At 45.9% G+C, this 19,201-nt stretch overlaps 1 protein-coding gene across 1 annotated transcript in view; it reads right to left on the minus strand.

Annotated features, from left to right (window-relative positions):
- Positions 1 to 19,201, minus strand: part of LOC139562948 (F-actin-monooxygenase mical2b-like) — a 56,363-nt gene that overhangs the window by 9,240 nt on the left and 27,922 nt on the right. Inside the window, 14 exon segments of the mRNA XM_071381142.1 lie at positions 371 to 508; positions 625 to 696; positions 990 to 1,084; positions 2,716 to 2,915; positions 3,721 to 3,868; positions 6,447 to 6,543; positions 6,713 to 6,839; positions 7,015 to 7,130; positions 7,238 to 7,495; positions 8,059 to 8,159; positions 8,319 to 8,474; positions 14,504 to 14,605; positions 16,496 to 16,612; positions 17,104 to 17,311. Of these exon segments, the coding sequence (XP_071237243.1) occupies positions 371 to 508; positions 625 to 696; positions 990 to 1,084; positions 2,716 to 2,915; positions 3,721 to 3,868; positions 6,447 to 6,543; positions 6,713 to 6,839; positions 7,015 to 7,130; positions 7,238 to 7,495; positions 8,059 to 8,159; positions 8,319 to 8,474; positions 14,504 to 14,605; positions 16,496 to 16,612; positions 17,104 to 17,311 (1,935 nt within the window).

The raw sequence follows: 19,201 nt of genomic DNA on the forward strand, positions 1-19,201 counted from the left end.
CTGGGCCAATTGTGCACCGCCCAATGGGACTCCCATTCACGGCCGGTTGTGATACAACCTGGAATCGAACCAGGGTGTCTGTAGTGACGCCTCTAGCACTAAGTGCCTTAGAACTCTGCGCCACTCCCCCCAAGACTTTATAACCAAGTCTTAATCAGAAAACGAACAGTACACAACCAAGCCTGGCTCTTTCCCTTGGAACACAACTGATCACCTCTGTCCTATAGCACACTGTGGTATAAGGCCTCTGAGAACAAACATGCCAGTTACTATACCATACTACAGTACTGTATAAGCTATGGAGGACACTGTCCAACACTGACAGTGTCCTTAGGAGGGGGAATGGGGGACATATCTTGGTGGTTCTGACCTGTCTCCGGAGGGTGAAGCTGGGGTTGCTCTCCTCAAACTTGGACAGGAGCTGGCTGGCCATGGAGCGGACCTTGTTCTCCTTCACCTCCCTCCCCTCACCCACACAGGACGCACTCTGACTGGAGAAGTTGGTTGCCTGTCATGAGAAATAGTGACTTGAGTTATCAGGGCCAAAATAAATTGTATTTTGCCGTATTTGACTGGTGCACTTAGAATGTCCTTACGAAATTGTAGTTTGATGGTAATAACTACCTCTTCCAAATAACTGCAGACTTTTCGTCTCCTTTTGTACGTTGGGTCAGTATCTTCTAGCTTCTTCTCATCCTGAAAGAAAACAACCCAGCCATAGTATATGACTAAATATTTCAGACTTCACTCAAAGGTAAAAATATTCAACATGAAAGTGAACTATTAAAATAGAGCCCATCTCAAAAAAAACTCTAGAAGAATGATCTGTATTTATACATTTTTATACATTTATCTTGTGGAAGGCCCCAATACCGTCCACTTATTCAAATGAAATGACTTTTGAAATGATAACACAGGGAGGCTGAGAGGCTCTCAAGTTGCAGTCGTTATCAATGAAGACAGGCACCTGGAGAGAGGAGTGTGATTACCTTCGGTACCCTTTTTCTTGGTACCAGAACTTTGTTCATACTTCTGACTGCCTTGGAAGGATAGTCTTCACTGTTTTCGTCGGCCCCTCTAGAATCTGCAAAGAAACACGAGTACATTAAAAGGTATGATATTTTCCACAGAGCTCAGCCATGAATGCCAAATAAAAGCAATGGCCAATGTGTTGTTACATTACGTCTAAAATAAACCTAATATTACTGTGTTGGAAAGAACCGGATGGGGCAAGACCATCTGTTTTTCCTGAGAAATGCCACCTAAAAAATAAAGGGCTTTTTCGTGGAAACCAATACTGAAACTCTTCACTACAGATCATAAGAATGTATACAATTATTGCTAAATAGTACATCCTCATTCCGTGGGCAACCAGCTTTGCTGTGGATAGAGGCATATCATGTGACCTCTTAGAGACCATAAAGCAAGTACAACTGATGTCCATGTGGCAATAATATGCTCTCTTCACCTTAGGCATGTCAGACCAGAAACTGGAGTAAGGTGTAGTGTTTTCTCTCCAGGCATCCTAGAACAATACACTATCTGTAAGGTAGCCTGTACTGCGCTGGGCAGATGTGCATTCCTCTCATGCCAGACAACGTGACTGATAAGGTTGTGCAACGCAGACGTTCTTTCAAAGGAAGCCAGATTAAATCTCATACCCTCTTTTACACCAGCTAAAGTGTCTCTAGAAAGACATAACTTATCTGAAAGAGAGCAGGGGTCAGCCCAGAAAAAAGGGATGAAATACATTAAAGACAGAGACAGCTTGATATGTAAAGAAATGGCCCTGGTGAAAACAATACAGTGAGAGGCTGGGCTTTTAATACAGTGGACACAGTGGAGTGGTAGGGTCAGTGACAGTGACGAGGTGTTAAAGTATCAAGTTTCAGGTTTTTTATTTGTAGTATGATCAGGATACACACGTTATACACTGTCCAACGAAATGCTTACTGCAGGTTCCTTCTGGACAATGCAACAACAATAAGAAAGAATAAAAAATGAGAATACGAACATCAAGTAAATAGCTCAGTAGAATAGAATAAGTATAATACAGGAAGGCACCATTTATAGTTCAATATTTACACGCGTTATGGGGAAGGGGGGATTGGGGGGCTAGTATTTAAATTGTGCTGTATTTAGCAATAATAACAAGAGTCTGGTGGCAGCCGTTGTGATGTGGTGTAGCATGAATGTGTGTGAGTGGATGTATCTACGGGGGTGCCAGGGCAGAGCAGTAGGACTATATGCCTCTCCACCCTGTCTGTTCCTCAAGTGTTCAGAGCCAAACGCTTCTGCTGCATTTAAAAATAACTCTGACATGGGAAGGAGCCTTTTAAAAAAGGCCTAATGATATAAAGGGCTGCTACTTCAATCAGACTACATAGAAAACGATGGGATATTTTGTGTGTGTGTGTGTGTGTGTGTGTGTGTGTGTGTGTGTGTGTGTGTGTGTGTGTGTGTGTGTGTGTGTGTGTGTGTGTGTGTGTGTGTGTGTGTGTGTGTGTGTGTGTGTGTGTGTGTGTGTGTGTGTGTGTGTGTGTGTGTGTGTGTGTGTGTGTGTGTGTGTGTGTGTGCATCTGTGCGTCTGTGTGTCTGTGTGTCTGTGTGTATGAGTGCATATCTGTGTGGGTGTGTGCGGGAGTGAAATCTGAAGTCTGGGGCTTTAGGACAGACGTGTCTGCGGGGGGATGGGGTGAGGGGTGTGAGGCGTACCTGAGACGGGGAGGGGGGTGCCGCGGAACAGCTCGTAGAACTTGGAGAGGTAGGTGACCATTCTGGTCTTGTCTGGTTCCTGACCAGCAGCCATCTCCTCCCCAGTGGTGAAGGGCCGGATCCCAAACTCCCGCTCAGCCAGGTCACATGCCAGCTGGAAGTTGTTAGCCGAATCCTCCTCATTCAGCGAATCAAACTCTCTGAGGGAAACCGATTGAAATGATATCACGCGATGTTGTTGTAATGTTGTGTGGGTAACTAGGTGAAGGCTTCATAAGACTAAGCTGGCGTCAACATAGAAGTTATGAAACAGTTCTAGTCTAGCAGTGTAGCCCTCACTTCACCACAAAGATGATGTCAGAAATAACAAACTGCCCTAGATACTGAGTGTGACATGTAATACATAGTTATGCTTTCCAAACTCCCTTTCACATACTATAGGGTTTCTCTAAAATCGATTGTGTCTTCTGTGTGCTCTGTTTCGTCACACCTATCAGTAACAGAGAGAGAGAACTGCCGTCAGGAAAAAGGCTCTTCGATGAAGGTCAAATGTCATTCGCACCCACCACTTACATTTACTCTCACACAAAGAGGCTGTGAGGGAGGGGCAGGGGCTTGTGTGTAGATAGTACACCAGGACATACATTGGCATGAATGGGTTACTTTCATGCCTGGTATACTTTACATTAGACACTCACAGAAGGAGACAATATTACAGCGTGGTGGTAAGATGTTTTGCTATTACTGGTGTCTTGATGTAAATGTTAGCCTAATGAGGAAATTCCCCATTACACAATAGAGGCATTTTATGAGGAGCCAGTCTATCGACTTACAATGACGAAGTGCTACATGCCAGGGTGTGCCAAGAAGAAGTCTCAAACATGGTTTATGAGGAGAAAAGAGTGAGTGCTGAGCTCATTAACAGTTACTGTAAGGTACATGAGGCCAGTCTTACTGTAGTAGTTTACAGGCTAGTTGTGTGTTGCAGTGTTTTGCTGTACGTACATGAGGTGGGATCTGAACCGGTGGATGAGGGCACAGAGAGCCAGGCCGCTCTGCCACGAGGTGGTCAGGTCTGTCACGCTCACATTCCTGTAGCCCTCGGTCTGTTTCTGACACCACGTCAGCAGCCTCCCCGGCCTGATCTCCGACTCTACACACACAGACAGGAACAAGGTGTTCAGTAGGGAGAAAATGGCATGAAAAAGGGAGGCACTACCTAAGCTGGTCCAATAAGAACATAGATTTTTGTTTTCGATTGCCCTATTTTCCATTTGTGTGGCTGTCCTCGTCTATCAGTCTATCAGTGTTTTGTCACTTGTCATGTGTTGTGTTTTTGTGGACACCAGGAAGAGTAGCTGATGCTTCTGCGAAAGCTAATGGGGATCCTAATAAATAAAATACTAAACACAACCCAGCTAACAGCCACCCACCCACTCACTTGGCAACACAACCACAGAGCTAACAGGAAGTGAGATCATAGATGTGGGACAGTGACAGCAGGTGACGTTAATGAGAGGTAAGACTGATAAGAGGTAAGTTAGAATAGGGGCTGAAGTATGCATATGACTCTGTCAGGACATGTTGAACCTGTCTGTCATTGTGTAATAGGACCCATGGTTGTGTAACATGGTGTTTAGCGTATTATGTAGAGGCCAGGGTGTGCTTAAAGAGATACAGTATACATGGAAAAAACTTTTCTGATGATGGAGACAAAAATCCCATCAGTTTATAATGAGGTCAGTTCTCCTTGAATAACTGCTAGAAACCTTCCAGTATTAATGTTTAACATGATCCATGGGGCCAAAAATATCTTGAAACGTAACCAGCTAGACTTTGTTAGGTCTGGTATCTGAGAACATCCTGAAGATATCATTGATGCGTTTAACTACTAGTGTATCAAGTCATGTTTTTCCTTTTCACAATACACAGAACCAGAGCTTTGTCCTCCAAAAAAATGATCAATGTAGGGGGGTGGGGGCTGTACCCTATATGACCCTGTACACAGTCAAGTGGCTCCAACTTCACCAAAACGCTGCTCTCACCATGGATCATTGAAAAACAAACCTCAGACGGCGACTTATTTCTAAGCAGAGATTAATGCGGGCCCGTCCTCAGTCTGACACTCCTGTTAGCGAGAGAAAAGGTCTGCCTCACCTTAAGACTGCTGTGGGCCTCTGTCTCAGAACACTCCCAGAGCGGGAGAGAACTCAATAGAACTACAGTGGAATGGCTTATCTTCTCCTACCTTTGGGTAAATAGCCACTGAATGAACGAGTGCTGCAGATATTTTAGCCCATGAAACCCAAGGGACTCATCCGTCATCATTTTGAAATTAGTTACTTGAACCAGTTGAATAGACATCGCAGCATGTTCTGTAGGTTGGAGCCATGCCTCTTTGCTTGACATCATGGGAAAATCAAAAGAAATCAGCCAAGACCTCAGAAAATAAATTGTAGACCTCCACAAGTCTGGTTCATCCTTGGGAGCAATTGCCAAATGTCTGAAGGTACTACGTTCATCTGTACAAACAATAGTACGCAAGTATAAACACCATGGGACCACGCAGCCATCATACCGCTCAGGAAGGAGATGGGTTCTGTCCTAGAGATGAATGTACTTTGGTGTGAAAAGTGCAAATCAATCCCAGAACAACAGCAAAGGACCTTGTGAAGATGCTGGAGGAAACAGGTACAAAACTATCTATATCCACAGTAAAATGAGTACTATATCGACATAACCTGAAAGGCCGCTCAGCAAGGAAGAAGCCACTGCTCCAAAACCACCATAAAAAAGCCAGACTACGGTTTGCAACTGCACATGGGGACAAAGATCGTACTTTAAGGAGAAATGTTTTCTGGTCTGATGAAACAAAAATACAACTGTTTGGCCACTATCGTTATGTTTGGAGGAAAAAGGGGGAGGCTTGCAAGCCAAAGAACACCATCCAAACCGTGAAGCATGGGGGTGGCAGCATCATGTTGTGGGGGTGCTTTGCTGCAGGAGAGACTGGCGCACTTCACAAAATAGATGGCATCATGAGGCAGGAAAATTATGTGGATATATTGAAGCAACATCTCAAGACATCAGTCAAGAAGGTAAAGCTTGGTCGCAAATGGGTCTTCCAAATGGACAATGAGCCAAAGCATACTTCCAAAGTTGTGGAAAAATGGCTTAAGGACAACAAAGACAAGGTATTGGATTGGCCATCACAAAGCCCTGACCTCAATCCCATAGAACATTTGTGGGCAGAACTGAAAAAGCGTGTGCGAGCAAGGATCCTACAAACCTGACTCAGTTACATCAGCTCTGTCAGGAGGAATGGGCCAAAATTCACCCAACTTATTGTGGGAAGCTTGTGGAAGGCTACCCGAAACGTTTGACCCAAGTTAAACACTTTAAAGGCAATGCTACCAAATACTAATTGGGTGTATGTAAACTTCTGACGCACTGGGTATGTGATGAAAGAAATAAAAGCTGAAATAAATCATTCTCTCTACTATTATTCTGACATTTCACATTCTTAAAATAAAGTGGTGATCCTAAGTGACCTAAGACATGGAATTTTTACTAGGATTAAATGTCAAGAATTGTGAAAAACTGAGTTTAAATGTATTTGGCTAAGGTGTATGTAAACTTCCGACTTCAACTGTAAGTCCATACTAGACACTGTACTAAAGCCTCCCAACTCCACAGTCTCTCTGGCCACTCCTGTATTGTGTGTGGCTCACCTCGTCTGGCCAGGTTCACAGGGCGACGTATTGTAGCATTACGCTCCAGAGAGCACGACTTCACTGGCAGCTCTCCATTGATGTACAGGTGACGCACCTGGAAGAAATAACAAAGAGACACAGCTGAGATTTAGGCAGAAGAAGGGATAAGAAGACAAGCACAGTCCATCCTTCTTGTGTTAATGTTAAGGGTGAATCTGTTATTGGTGACAGGAAAAAGTGAATACTGCAGTAAACAATGTGATCCTTGAGAATGTCTTTCGTACCTGGTTTTGCCTGACACAGGTGGAGATGAGGTTGGGATACCGAGTCCCAGGGTCAATGGTGTACTGCTCAAAGTTTTTGGCAATGTTTTCAGTGGTTGTCTGCGGCAGAATTCTGTAAAGACTCTCCCTGGAGAAATGCATATATTTAGTGTGTGTGTGTGTGTGTGTGTGTGTGTGTGTGTGTGTGTGTGTGTGTGTGTGTGTGTGTGTGTGTGTGTGTGTGTGTGTGTGTGTGTGTGTGTGTGTGTGTGTGTGTGTGTGTGTGTGTGTGTGTGTGTACAGTATGTGTGCTGACCACTGACCTCTCAGCTAGCACCTCCAGAGGGGTCATGCCCTCAGCCCACCTTTTCACCATCCAGGCTGAGTCAAAAGCAGCCAGGAAGCCTCTCGCACACCCTGTACCCATGGGCCAGAACGGCTGCACACACAGACACATAACAGTACATTTTGCTGAACATGCACATGTACTTTTATCATCCAACCATTTTAAAGCATGATTAAACACTGCTGTCACAGCCTCCTCACCTCTAACAAGCTGTCCCCAACCAGTGCCACCAGTAGCTGGCGTCCGAAGCATTCTCTGACTAGCGCTGCGTTCTCCGAAGCATACATGCTGGTGAAGTCAAACATGGCCACGTCCGGCTGGCCACAGGCATTTATGGCAAAGTCCAGCGTGGGAAGCTGGTAGTTGGTGCCAAAGTCAGCAGCTTCGCGGGCATAACCCAGCAGAGCTTCCTGGTTCACATTCTCACTGCTCAGCAGCATCTCGGTGTCTATGTAGTCCTACGAGACAAAGTCAGGGGAACTGTGTTTATGAGAGACCATGACCAAAAGGATGAAGTCAAAGAGGTTAAATAAGATGCAACATTGATACCCCAGGTGTAACAACAGTTATTCACCTTGTATATTAGAGGACCATTAAAGATGGATGCTCTTTAAATTGTACTGGGACGCCAAGTCCCACATTGTCTTTATGAATGAATTCATGGGATGACTCATGCAGAACCCTGGCAATTGAAGTGAGAGCGAGCGCTGAGAGGGAGTCATAAGCCAGTGAAATATGTGCTCCTTTAGGGATGTTTATAACACTTAGCTTTCATGAATGTCATTGTGGTGCCCGCCCGGCTCATAGGCTGTTCAGCTGGCAGACCACCAAGGATGAGATTCCTCCGACCCGGTATCCTCCTCTATTAACTCCTCACCTCTCCTTCTCTCTCAGCCTCTCTCTCTGTCTTTCTCTTCCTCTCTCTCACACACATCTGAATGCAACACCCTCAGACAGCAAGAAAAATCGGCCCGCGTCTGAATCTAGTTGATGATCCCTGATCTAAACAATGTTTGCTCACATGAATGATGACCCCCTTGTCCAGTAGGCTCTGCTTCTTTGCTGTCATGACAAAGTAGTGTGTGTTGTCCTTGTAGTACACAATGTTCTCCAGGTCAATACCTGCAACAAATGACAGACACAGACAGGAAGATTAAAACACCCCGTGATAATGTCAGGGTTGAAGATTTCTGTTGTTTGACAATGTGTGGATTTAAGTGCATTCTGAGGGAAGTCTGCTCCTCTGGCTGACTCATTGGCTGTGGTGGATCTCAGGCCAACCTGTCTCCTCTTTGAGGTCCAGGAAGAACTTCTGGTTAAAGATGAAGGCCACACCGCTGATCTCCTCCACCTTGGCCTCGGCCGTGGTGTTCCTGTTGACAAAGTTGGCCGTGATGGCAATAGCCAGCTTACCACGGAACTCCTTCCTTTTGAACCCTGAGAGCGAGAGAAAGGGGGGGAGAGAGAGAGAGAGAGAGAGAGAGAGAGAGAGAGAGAGAGAGAGAGAGAGAGAGAGAGAGAGAGAGAGAGAGAGAGAGAGAGAGAGAGAGAGAGAGAGAGAGAGAGAGAGAGAGAGAGAGAGAGAGAGAGAGAGAGAGAGAGAGAGATGGGATGTTACTATTCTCTGGCCAGGCCTGCGGAGGCATACTAATCCAGAGGAAATCTAGCACTGAGCTGTAATCACAGGCCAGTTATTTTAGGATCAGAGAGGCTTGTTACCGATGTGATACTGTATATAACACCAGGGGAGCAAAAGCCTCGGCGGGAGAGTTGGGTCAGTACTAAAATGTTCAGATCTAAATAATGTGTTTTCCAGGTTGAATAACTTTCACAACTTCAGGTGGAGTAGAGTGCAGCCACTCCTTACATGAACTGGACTACTGTAAGAGAAGGTGCTGTCTCGTTTTTTTCACGGTGAGATTTTACAATATATATTATTATTGGCTGTAATTGCTTACACTTCTGCTATTTAGGATATCAACCACAATAGAACATAATCAGTTTCTCTTCAGATAGAAACATTGGGGAAATGCTTCTTGCATTAAAGAGTTTATTGCCATCCTATCACTGATGCTGAAAAGTTTTTTTGTTAATGGAGACATATAGAGGCTCATTTAACATTAACTTTCTGTGTCCTATCCAGGTCCAAACATAACTGCAGACAAGCCTTAACATAGACTGAAGCATGGGCTCAGACTTTTAATGCCAGACTGCTATTCACTTGGGTTCCTGTTGCTGCTATTCTCACAGTTGCGGTTATATAAAAAGCTGTCTCACTTTTTAAATGACATGCAAAACCTTGCCTTTGTGAAAGAGAATATGGTGATGTGGTGATGTGGAATATGGTGATGTCACTGCAGGCTGTATGTCCCACAGACCACATGTTAGTATGCTTATAACTGTCCTGGGGAAGAGGAGGGTTCTGCACCAAAGCCCTCTAGCGAAAGAAAATACATCCTCATTACCTGTGACTCAGGAAAGAAAGGAGGATGAATGTTCTAATGTGTTCGGCCTCTCGTCCTACAAAATAATGTATGAGCTTCTGAGAGATGCTTTTCTAGGAGGAGGTAGCATTTTAATATGAGCCAGAAATGTTCCATTACGGTCACTGCTATTTCACTGGGGCATTTCCCCTCCTCACATCACTCTTTCCAATGCAGCTGTGTTCCTCTCAGACGATTAGCTGGGTACAGAACAGATTGCGGTATATTTAACCCTCCTCTCAGACAGGGCTTGCGTGGCAGTTCAAAAGTAGAAGGACTTCTAAAAAGAAAGTTTTCCCCAGGCTTTTCGTCATCCGACGATGACCTAAACGCCTCATTGTTTGGAGACAGAAAATGCCCTTTTTAGGAATAAGCATCTGATGTGGATTGGTGAGGGGATGACAGGCATCTGTGAGGGAGAGTCCAACATGCATGCATCAACTGTTGAACAGCATCCAGATGACGACACACACAGGGCCCAAGATCTTTTTTATTAAGGTACAGAGAGATGGTGATTTCATGTGTAACCTTGCCCTTTGAAGGAGAGATTAATGACATCACATAGGGTATCGTTTTACAGAGGTGAGTTTAATTTTATGGCTTCCTAACTTTCTTGGATGAGACTATGCCTTTTTAAATTGATGCTTTTTGTAGACATAAGCCGCAGCCAACAACAATTGTATGTTTCTTAGTTACAGTTGTTAGTGATGATATGAGCAATGATATGAGAAAGGTGTCCTGGATATTATTTGAAACAAGCCACTGTCAACAAAGCTACATAAACATAAACATAGAAATTGTGTTTGAAGGCGCTTCAGATAATATCCAACTGCATTTGAACTTGGAGCTAAATTTAACTTTGAAGCAAGTAGTGTTTAGTAAACATATTGAGCATCTCAGAGAGCCATTCTAAGGATGTGTTCCGGAGTTCCAAATTAAGCAGCAGCAGCTGAAAAGATGAGCTCCTACAAATATTGAAATTTAAATGTTTTTTTTAGAGTAAAGTACATCGAAAAAAAATCAAAAGAAAACTGCAAACTGAATAGGAGACCAAACAAGCAGCAAACAAAGAAGAAAGGCTTTTGAAAAAGTAACAATTTTTCATAAAATTATACCGTTTTCTTAGCTAGCTAAGTTGTTTACCTGTTGCTAGGCAGTTGCTAGGGACATTCCTGAAAGAAGCTAGCTAGCTAACAAGGAGTGTCTAGTTGGCAGAAGAGAAGAAGGGACAAAGAAGGGACAAAGTGGGACAAAATAAGGACAGAAGAAAAGGGAAAGGGGACATTAAGGTGAAGCAGTCCTCTAAAGACACAAAAGACAATAATACAAGAAACAACACTTCTATTGCCTCTCCCTCTACGATACGCACTTCCGGTTTGGTTTGGAGCGAGTAGTTGCATTCCGCTTTGCTCCACAGGTAGTATTACAGGTAGTATTACATTTCATTTCATTACAGTACAACAGTTTGATTTGTTTGATCTTAGCTGGCTACATAGCCGTCTTTGTATCCAAGATAATTGTGTAGTCTAGAGTAATTGTCGAGGTTACCTAGCCAGTTAGAGGTTACCTAGCCAGCTACACTTTCAAACAAAGTCAACAACGCAGCCACTGCTAGCTAGCCTATTTCACCAGCCAGCAGTACTATATCATTTTAGTCAATAAGATTTTTTGCAACGTAAGCTTAACTTTCTGAACATTCGAGACGTGTAGTCCACTTGTCATTCCAATCTCCTTTGCATTAGCGTAGCCTCTTCTGTAGCCTGTCAACTATGTGTCTGTCTATCCCTGTTCTCTCCTCTCTGCACAGACCATACAAACGCTTCACACCGCGTGGCCGCTGCTACTCTAACCTGGTGGTCCCAGCGCGCACGACCCACGTGGAGTTCCAGGTCTCAGGCAGCCTCTGGAACTGCCGATCTGCGGCCAACAAGGCAGAGTTCATCTCAGCCTATGCTTCCCTCCAGTCCCTCGACTTCTTGGCACTGACGGAAACATGGATTACCACTGATAACACTGCTACTCCTACTGCTCTCTCCTCGTCTGCCCACGTGTTCTCGCACACCCCGAGAGCTTCTGGTCAGCGGGGTGGTGGCACTGGGATCCTCATCTCTCCCAAGTGGACATTCTCTCTTTCTCCCCTGACCCATCTGTCTATCGCCTCCTTTGAATTCCATGCTGTCACAGTTACCAGCCCTTTCAAGCTTAACATCCTTATCATTTATCGCCCTCCAGGTTCCCTTGGAGAGTTCATCAATGAGCTTGACGCCCTGATAAGTTCCTTTCCTGAGGATGGCTCACCTCTCACAGTTCTGGGTGACTTTAACCTCCCCACGTCTACCTTTGACTCATTCCTCTCTGCCTCCTTCTTTCCACTCCTCTCCTCTTTTGACCTCACCCTCTCACCTTCCCCCCCTACTCACAAGGCAGGCAATACGCTTGACCTCATCTTTACTAGATGCTGTTCTTCCACTAATCTCATTGCAACTCCCCTCCAAGTCTCCGACCACTACCTTGTATCCTTTTCCCTCTCGCTCTCATCCAACACTTCCCACACTGCCCCTACTCGGATGGTATCGCGCCGTCCCAACCTTCGCTCTCTCTCCCCCGCTACTCTCTCCTCTTCCATCCTATCATCTCTTCCCTCTGCTCAAACCTTCTCCAACCTATCTCCTGATTCTGCCTCCTCAACCCTCCTCTCCTCCCTTTCTGCATCCTTTGACTCTCTATGTCCCCTATCCTCCAGGCCGGCTCGGTCCTCCCCTCCTGCTCCGTGGCTCGACGACTCATTGCGAGCTCACAGAACAGGGCTCCGGGCAGCCGAGCGGAAATGGAGGAAAACTCGCCTCCCTGCGGACCTGGCATCCTTTCACTCCCTCCTCTCTACATTCTCCTCTTCTGTCTCTGCTGCTAAAGCCAATTTCTACCACTCTAAATTCCAAGCATCTGCCTCTAACCCTAGGAAGCTCTTTGCCACCTTCTCCTCCCTCCTGAATCCTCCTCCCCCCCTCCTCCCTCTCTGCTGATGACTTTGTCAACCATTTTGAAAAGAAGGTTGACGACATCCGATCCTCGTTTGCTAAGTCAAACGACACCGCTGGTTCTGCTCACACTGCCCTACCCTGTGCTTTGACCTCTTTCTCCCCTCTCTCTCCAGATGAAATCTCGCGTCTTGTGACGGCCGGCCGCCCAACAACCTGCCCGCTTGACCCTATCCCCTCCTCTCTTCTCCAGACCATTTCCGGAGACCTTCTCCCTTACCTCACCTCGCTCATCAACTCATCCTTGACCGCTGGCTACGTCCCTTCCGTCTTCAAGAGAGCGAGAGTTGCACCCCTTCTGAAAAAACCTACACTCGATCCCTCCGATGTCAACAACTACAGACCAGTATCCCTTCTTTCTTTTCTCTCCAAAACTCTTGAACGTGCCGTCCTTGGCCAGCTCTCCTGCTATCTCTCTCAGAATGACCTTCTTGATCCAAATCAGTCAGGTTTCAAGACTAGTCATTCAACTGAGACTGCTCTTCTCTGTGTCACGGAGGCGCTCCGCACTGCTAAAGCTAACTCTCTCTCCTCTGCTCTCATCCTTCTAGACCTATCGGCTGCCTTTGATACTGTGAACCATCAGATCCTCCTCTCCACCCTCTCCGAGCTGGGCATCTCCGGCGCGGCCCACGCTTGGATTGCGTCCTACCTGACAGGTCGCTCCTACCAGGTGGCGTGGCGAGAATCTGTCTCCGCACCACGTGCTCTCACCACTGGTGTCCCCCAGGGCTCTGTTCTAGGCCCTCTCCTATTCTCGCTATACACCAAGTCACTTGGCTCTGTCATATCCTCACATGGTCTCTCCTATCATTGCTATGCAGACGACACACAATTAATCTTCTCCTTTCCCCCCTCTGATAACCAGGTGGTGAATCGCATCTCTGCATGTCTGGCAGACATATCAGTGTGGATGACGGATCACCACCTCAAGCTGAACCTCGGCAAGACGGAGCTGCTCTTCCTCCCGGGGAAGGACTGCCCGTTCCATGATCTCGCCATCACGGTTGACAACTCCATTGTGTCCTCCTCCCAGAGTGCTAAGAACCTTGGCGTGATCCTGGACAACACCCTGTCGTTCTCAACTAACATCAAGGCGGTGACCCGTTCCTGTAGGTTCATGCTCTACAACATTCGCAGAGTACGACCCTGCCTCACGCAGGAAGCGGCGCAGGTCCTAATCCAGGCACTTGTCATCTCCCGTCTGGATTACTGCAACTCGCTGTTGGCTGGGCTCCCTGCCTGTGCCATTAAACCCCTACAACTCATCCAGAACGCCGCAGCCCGTCTGGTGTTCAACTTTCCCAAGTTCTCTCACGTCACCCCGCTCCTCCGCTCTCTCCACTGGCTTCCAGTTGAAGCTCGCATCCGCTACAAGACCATGGTGCTTGCCTACGGAGCTGTGAGGGGAACGGCACCCCCGTACCTTCAGGCTCTGATCAGGCCCTACACCCAAACAAGGGCACTGCGTTCATCCACCTCTGGCCTGCTCGCCTCCCTACCTCTGAGGAAGTACAGTTCCCGCTCAGCCCAGTCAAAACTGTTCGCTGCTCTGGCACCCCAATGGTGGAACAAACTCCCTCACGACGCCAGGTCAGCGGAGTCAATCACCACCTTCCGGAGACACCTGAAACCCCACCTCTTTAAGGAATACCTAGGATAGGATAAAGTAATCCTTCTAAACCCCCCCCCCTTAAAAGAGTTAGATGCACTATTGTAAAGTGGTTGTTCCACTGGATATCATAAGGTGAATGCACCAATTTGTAAGTCGCTCTGGATAAGAGCGTCTGCTAAATGACTTAAATGTAAATGTAATGTAACCACATGATATCATATACAGTACCATATCACCATATCCTATGTCTGGGGTCAGATCATTAACGGTATGTAGATATACTCTGCATAGATACAACCCGTCACCCTCCCATCCCTCCAGAGTTCTCACCTTCCAGGGTATTTCTCCTCCCATCAGCCCCCACCACCACGTCAAAGTCAATATTAGCCACGGGGTGATCGGCAGGCCTGATCTCAGCTCTCCAGCCAGGCCCTGAAACACAGACAGAGGAGAGGAGGGAGAGCGGGAAGGGAAGAGAGGAGGGTACAGAAGGTCAGTACAGTTCACAGGGGGACACACCTCAAACAAACACACTTATCAGTATACAAGTGGGTAGAGTTCAACACAGATAGAGAGAATGAGAGGACGTGGGCTAGAGAAACAGACAAAACATTTACTTGGTTGCTCTTTTGGCCTGTTATTTCTGGGGAACAATATTTATGATGCCTATCAACACCAGTGGGGAAAAGGGTTTGCTAATCCTGACAGCTCTCAACGAAGAGGGTGACACAGAGGTCACACACATTGTGTCATTTAGCTCAGCAGACTATACCGTGCTGTAATTATATAAGATGTTGATTAATGTCAGTCTCACTTGTACTGTGTAATTGATACCAGAGCGCTAGCTAGCTACAGTATATGATTCAATATGTTACAGCGTTTTAGCACGTAGTGGATCAAATGTGGTGAATAATGTCAGCCACAGAGGCAGTGTGAGACCCCAGCAGCGTTGGGTTGGCTGTCGATCCGCTGTGTAATATCACCATGTCAAAAATGCATTCCATCATGTCAAGGACACCGAGCACCTCGTGACAGCAAAAGTAGGGGGACCATTCTGTATCCAAATTTAGTAAAGACTCTTGTTTTTATCCGTTGGTTTACGTCGCTGTCGAGGAGGCCACATGGGATAGCTAATGACCTCCAGTCCAGGAGTCCAATCAACAAAGCTCTGAAGGAGAGAGGGGGGTCAAGTGTAGAGCTACTTCAGATAGCCAGCCTTTCAGCTCGGCCTCACATCACCACACACCACGCAGCAGTCACATCTTGAAGCAGCTAGTACTGTACTGTTATAATAACTTGGTCGAGGGGGCACGGTTGTAATTACACTGGCTAATCAGCTCTTAATTAACTTCCACAGCCGTAATTTGGCTCTGCTGCTCCTTAAACAAAGCCACTAGGTCTGCTCTGCTCACTGATATTACTGTGTGCTCTGCTCAGCAGCAGCCATAAAATAACATTAGCATCTGGGGAGGTTGCTAACCATTAGCAGCTGAATAGGAATGGTGAAGCAATGATTATGACTTTTAAACATTTGATTTCCATGGCAATGCAAATGTCAAATAAAGGGTGATCAGTGCACTGCTGTAACAGTACTGCTGTTTACTGGTGGTTGCCAAGGAGATTCACTGTTGAATGGGGGAGGCAGAACTACTCTAACAGGTACTAGTTATGGACTGCAGTAACTCCCTGTAGCTCAAGGTACAGTGATGTAAAGCAGCAGAATGCTATGGTGTGGGAGAGAATATACTGTGTTGGGATCCTCTGGGCAGCCACATACAGATGTAGAATCTTAATTTGATCAACCTGTTGCAGGATAACTTTTCTGCAATGCATGAAATGTTAAACTTGTAGCGTATTTGAGGTTTTTCATTTCCACTTCGAAATTTCAGACTGAATTTTCCCTTAAGAAAAATGTATCAACCTCTACAAAAATGTTCATTAATTATAATCCACATAATAATTCCCATTTCCTGTTGCTGCAGGATTAGTTTCCTGCTGTAGCAAACTGGCTCAAATTAAAATCCTACATCTGTAACAGTCTTACTGACTGTTGCAAAGCTCATGTTAAGGTGCACTGTTGATGTTCTCTTAATGCATTGCATAAAGCCCTTCAACCCCAACTAGCCTGTCTGATACTGAAAGTCTGATCCCAAATGCTGTAACCTAGCCCTTGCCTGAACCCTGAACTACATCTAAAAGACCCGGAAGGGTGAGCAGAAAGGAGCAGGGATGATGGGTTGATGGGTACTAGGCCAATGTTGATGGATTTCAATGGGCATATAGCTACTGCAAGGGACGGCCTGTAAGTGGACTGTCACTCACCGTCATTCTCCTGGTTTTCTGGAGGTTCCAGCAGCTTGACAAACTCCACATTGACGTGGAATTCCACAGCTGCAAGCAGGGCGATCTTCAGCAGCATGAGCTGGAGTTGACGAATACCTGGCAAACAAAGACAAGAATCAGGAGGTCTTAGAACCATGCAAGAAACCAAGCTGGCTTTTCTGGCTTATCTAATACAGTACCTAGTACATGCACACTGCACAGGCATCCATGCATTTACACATTATACACACACTTGACAGCTGTAGAAAGATTTGCTTTTAACAGCAGCAGTTGGCAGCTCTGCTTTGTATCTCTGTAGCTAAGAGCAGGTGGAAGGTTCACCTTCCATGGCTCACAACCTTGACATTATGCAATGGAAGGTATTGGCAGCATCAAGGCTACCAGACAAAAAATTGCTTTGGAGGGGAATAGGATACAATAGCATAATCATAAGCTAATAACATGAATCCAACAATATCGATAAGCAAAATATTCCGTTGCAAAAGTAAGTACATGTCGGACTATGGGAAATGGCTGTTATTAATCACAACTGTTATGGCGGAAAGTTTTCCTGATGAGATGTTTACCCCACATGTAAAGGTACTTACTGATGTGGTCTATGGCTCCAGCACAGAATTTGCCATAGAACTTCTTAGCCCCGAGGCCCTTGAGGTCGTGGATGGTGTAGGGCCACAGGTGCAGCACGTTGTTCCTGGAGAAGGTGTCCCTCTTCTCAATCACCACCACCTTGGCCCCCAGCAGAGCCAGCTCGATGGCCGTCCGCAAGCCACATGGGCCTCCCCCGATGATAAGGCACTGCAGGAACAAGAATGACAGAGGGACACCATTATCATTACGAGTGCAAATAAATAGGACTCAAAATTGTATTTCAGTCACATTTCTGTTACACAAAATGCAATACATGTCACGACTTCCGCCGAAGTCGGTTCCTCTCCTTGTTCGGGCGGCGCTCGCCGGTCTTCTAGCCATCATCGATCCACTTTTCATTTTCCTTTTGTTTTGTCTTGTCTTCCCACACCTGGTCTTAATTCTCTCATTACATGTTGTGTATTTAACCTTCTGTTCCCCCCATGTCTTTGTGCGGAATTGTTTATTGTAAGTGCATGTGCACGTTTTCTCTGGTGCGCGACGGGTTTTGTACCCATTTGTTTGTTGTTCTGGTTACCGGTGGTTTTATGAATAAAACTGCTCCGTTGATTACCCAGTTTTGCTCTCCTGCGCCTGACTTCCCTGCCGCCAGTTACGCACTCCCTTACAATACATGTGTACATCAGAACCATATGCCTGCCAAAGAGATCATATACTGTATACGTACGTGCCTTATCACCATAATAAATAATACTTACTGAAAATAGAACCATTGTTTAAACCTGTAGACATACTCAATAGCAGATTAAATATGAGGGGATGAGTTGATGAGTGTTTACTGTATATTGCCAAGTAAACAGACAGAGTGCCTAGGGTGGATGTTTATGGTGACAGTATGTTGTGTGTTACTCTGACCCAGCGCTGGGAGAGTATGTGTCATTACCTCAACCGTAGATCCTTATTACAGCCTCGTCATATCAAAGACATGATTCATGCATCTGCCTCACTCAAATATGCATGAAGTCAGTTATTTTGGGTTAAAGGATCCTTCTGAGAATGTGTGGTGAGAACATGACTTCATCCAGCCTTCTAGAAAGGATGAGAAGGGACTTTTTTGGTGTGTTAGTTCTTCTGAGGAATCATCTCACTATCCAACCACTCCTGAGTCAGACAGTAGCCCCTGCTGTGCCCAACGAGTTGGGCTGCTTCCTGTATCCTTAACCTTATAACCAACCAGAGCGTCTCTCAACCAGGCTCAGCTAACCCAGCCCACTGTGACCTTTTCATTTCAGATCCCTTATTTCCTCCCCAGCCCAGTCAACCCACACACCTGACCTCTAAATCCCCAGCAGTATATTTGAACAGCGGGACTCACTTCCTGTCACCCTGTGTGTCTGCCTGAAGGGCCACAGGAACTCCCAGGTGTCACTCCGATCAGTATTGTGACACTGTCGTGTTTCAGCCCCAGCCTCGGGCGCCTTATCATGTTTGTATACTGTAGCTCTGAGCTGAATGGGGTATACTCTCTCTCTTTTTCTCTAGCTCTCTATCCTTCTCTCTCTCTCGTTCTCCCACTCGCTCTCTTTCACTTTCTCTCCCCCCTCTATCCAAATCAAATAAAATGTTATTTGTCACATACACATGGTTAGCAGATGTTAATGCGAGTGTAGCGAAATCCCCGCCCCTTCTCTCTCTCTCTCTCTCTCTCTCTCTCTCTCTCTCTCTCTCTCTCTCTCTCTCTCTCTCTCTCTCTCTCTCTCTCTCTCTCTCTCTCTCTCTCTCTCTCTCAATTCAATTCAATTCAAGGGGCTTTATTGGCATGGGAAACATGTGTTAACATTGCCAAAGCAAGTGAGGTAGATATTATACAAAAGTGAAATAAACTCTCTCTCTCTCTCTCTCTCTCTCTCTCTCTCTCTCTCTCTCTCTCTCTCTCTCTCTCTCTCTCTCTCTCTCTCTCTCTCTCTCTCTCTCTCTCTCTCTCTCTCTCTCTCTCTCTCTCTCTCTCTCTCTCTCTCTCTCTCTCTCTCTCTCTCTCTCTCTCTCTCTCTCTCTCTCTCTCTCTCTCTCTCTCTCTCTCTCTCTCTCTCTCTCTCT

The sequence above is a fragment of the Salvelinus alpinus genome, chromosome 33 (genome assembly GCF_045679555.1).
Source record: "Salvelinus alpinus chromosome 33, SLU_Salpinus.1, whole genome shotgun sequence".
Taxonomy (NCBI): Eukaryota; Metazoa; Chordata; class Actinopteri; order Salmoniformes; family Salmonidae; genus Salvelinus; species Salvelinus alpinus.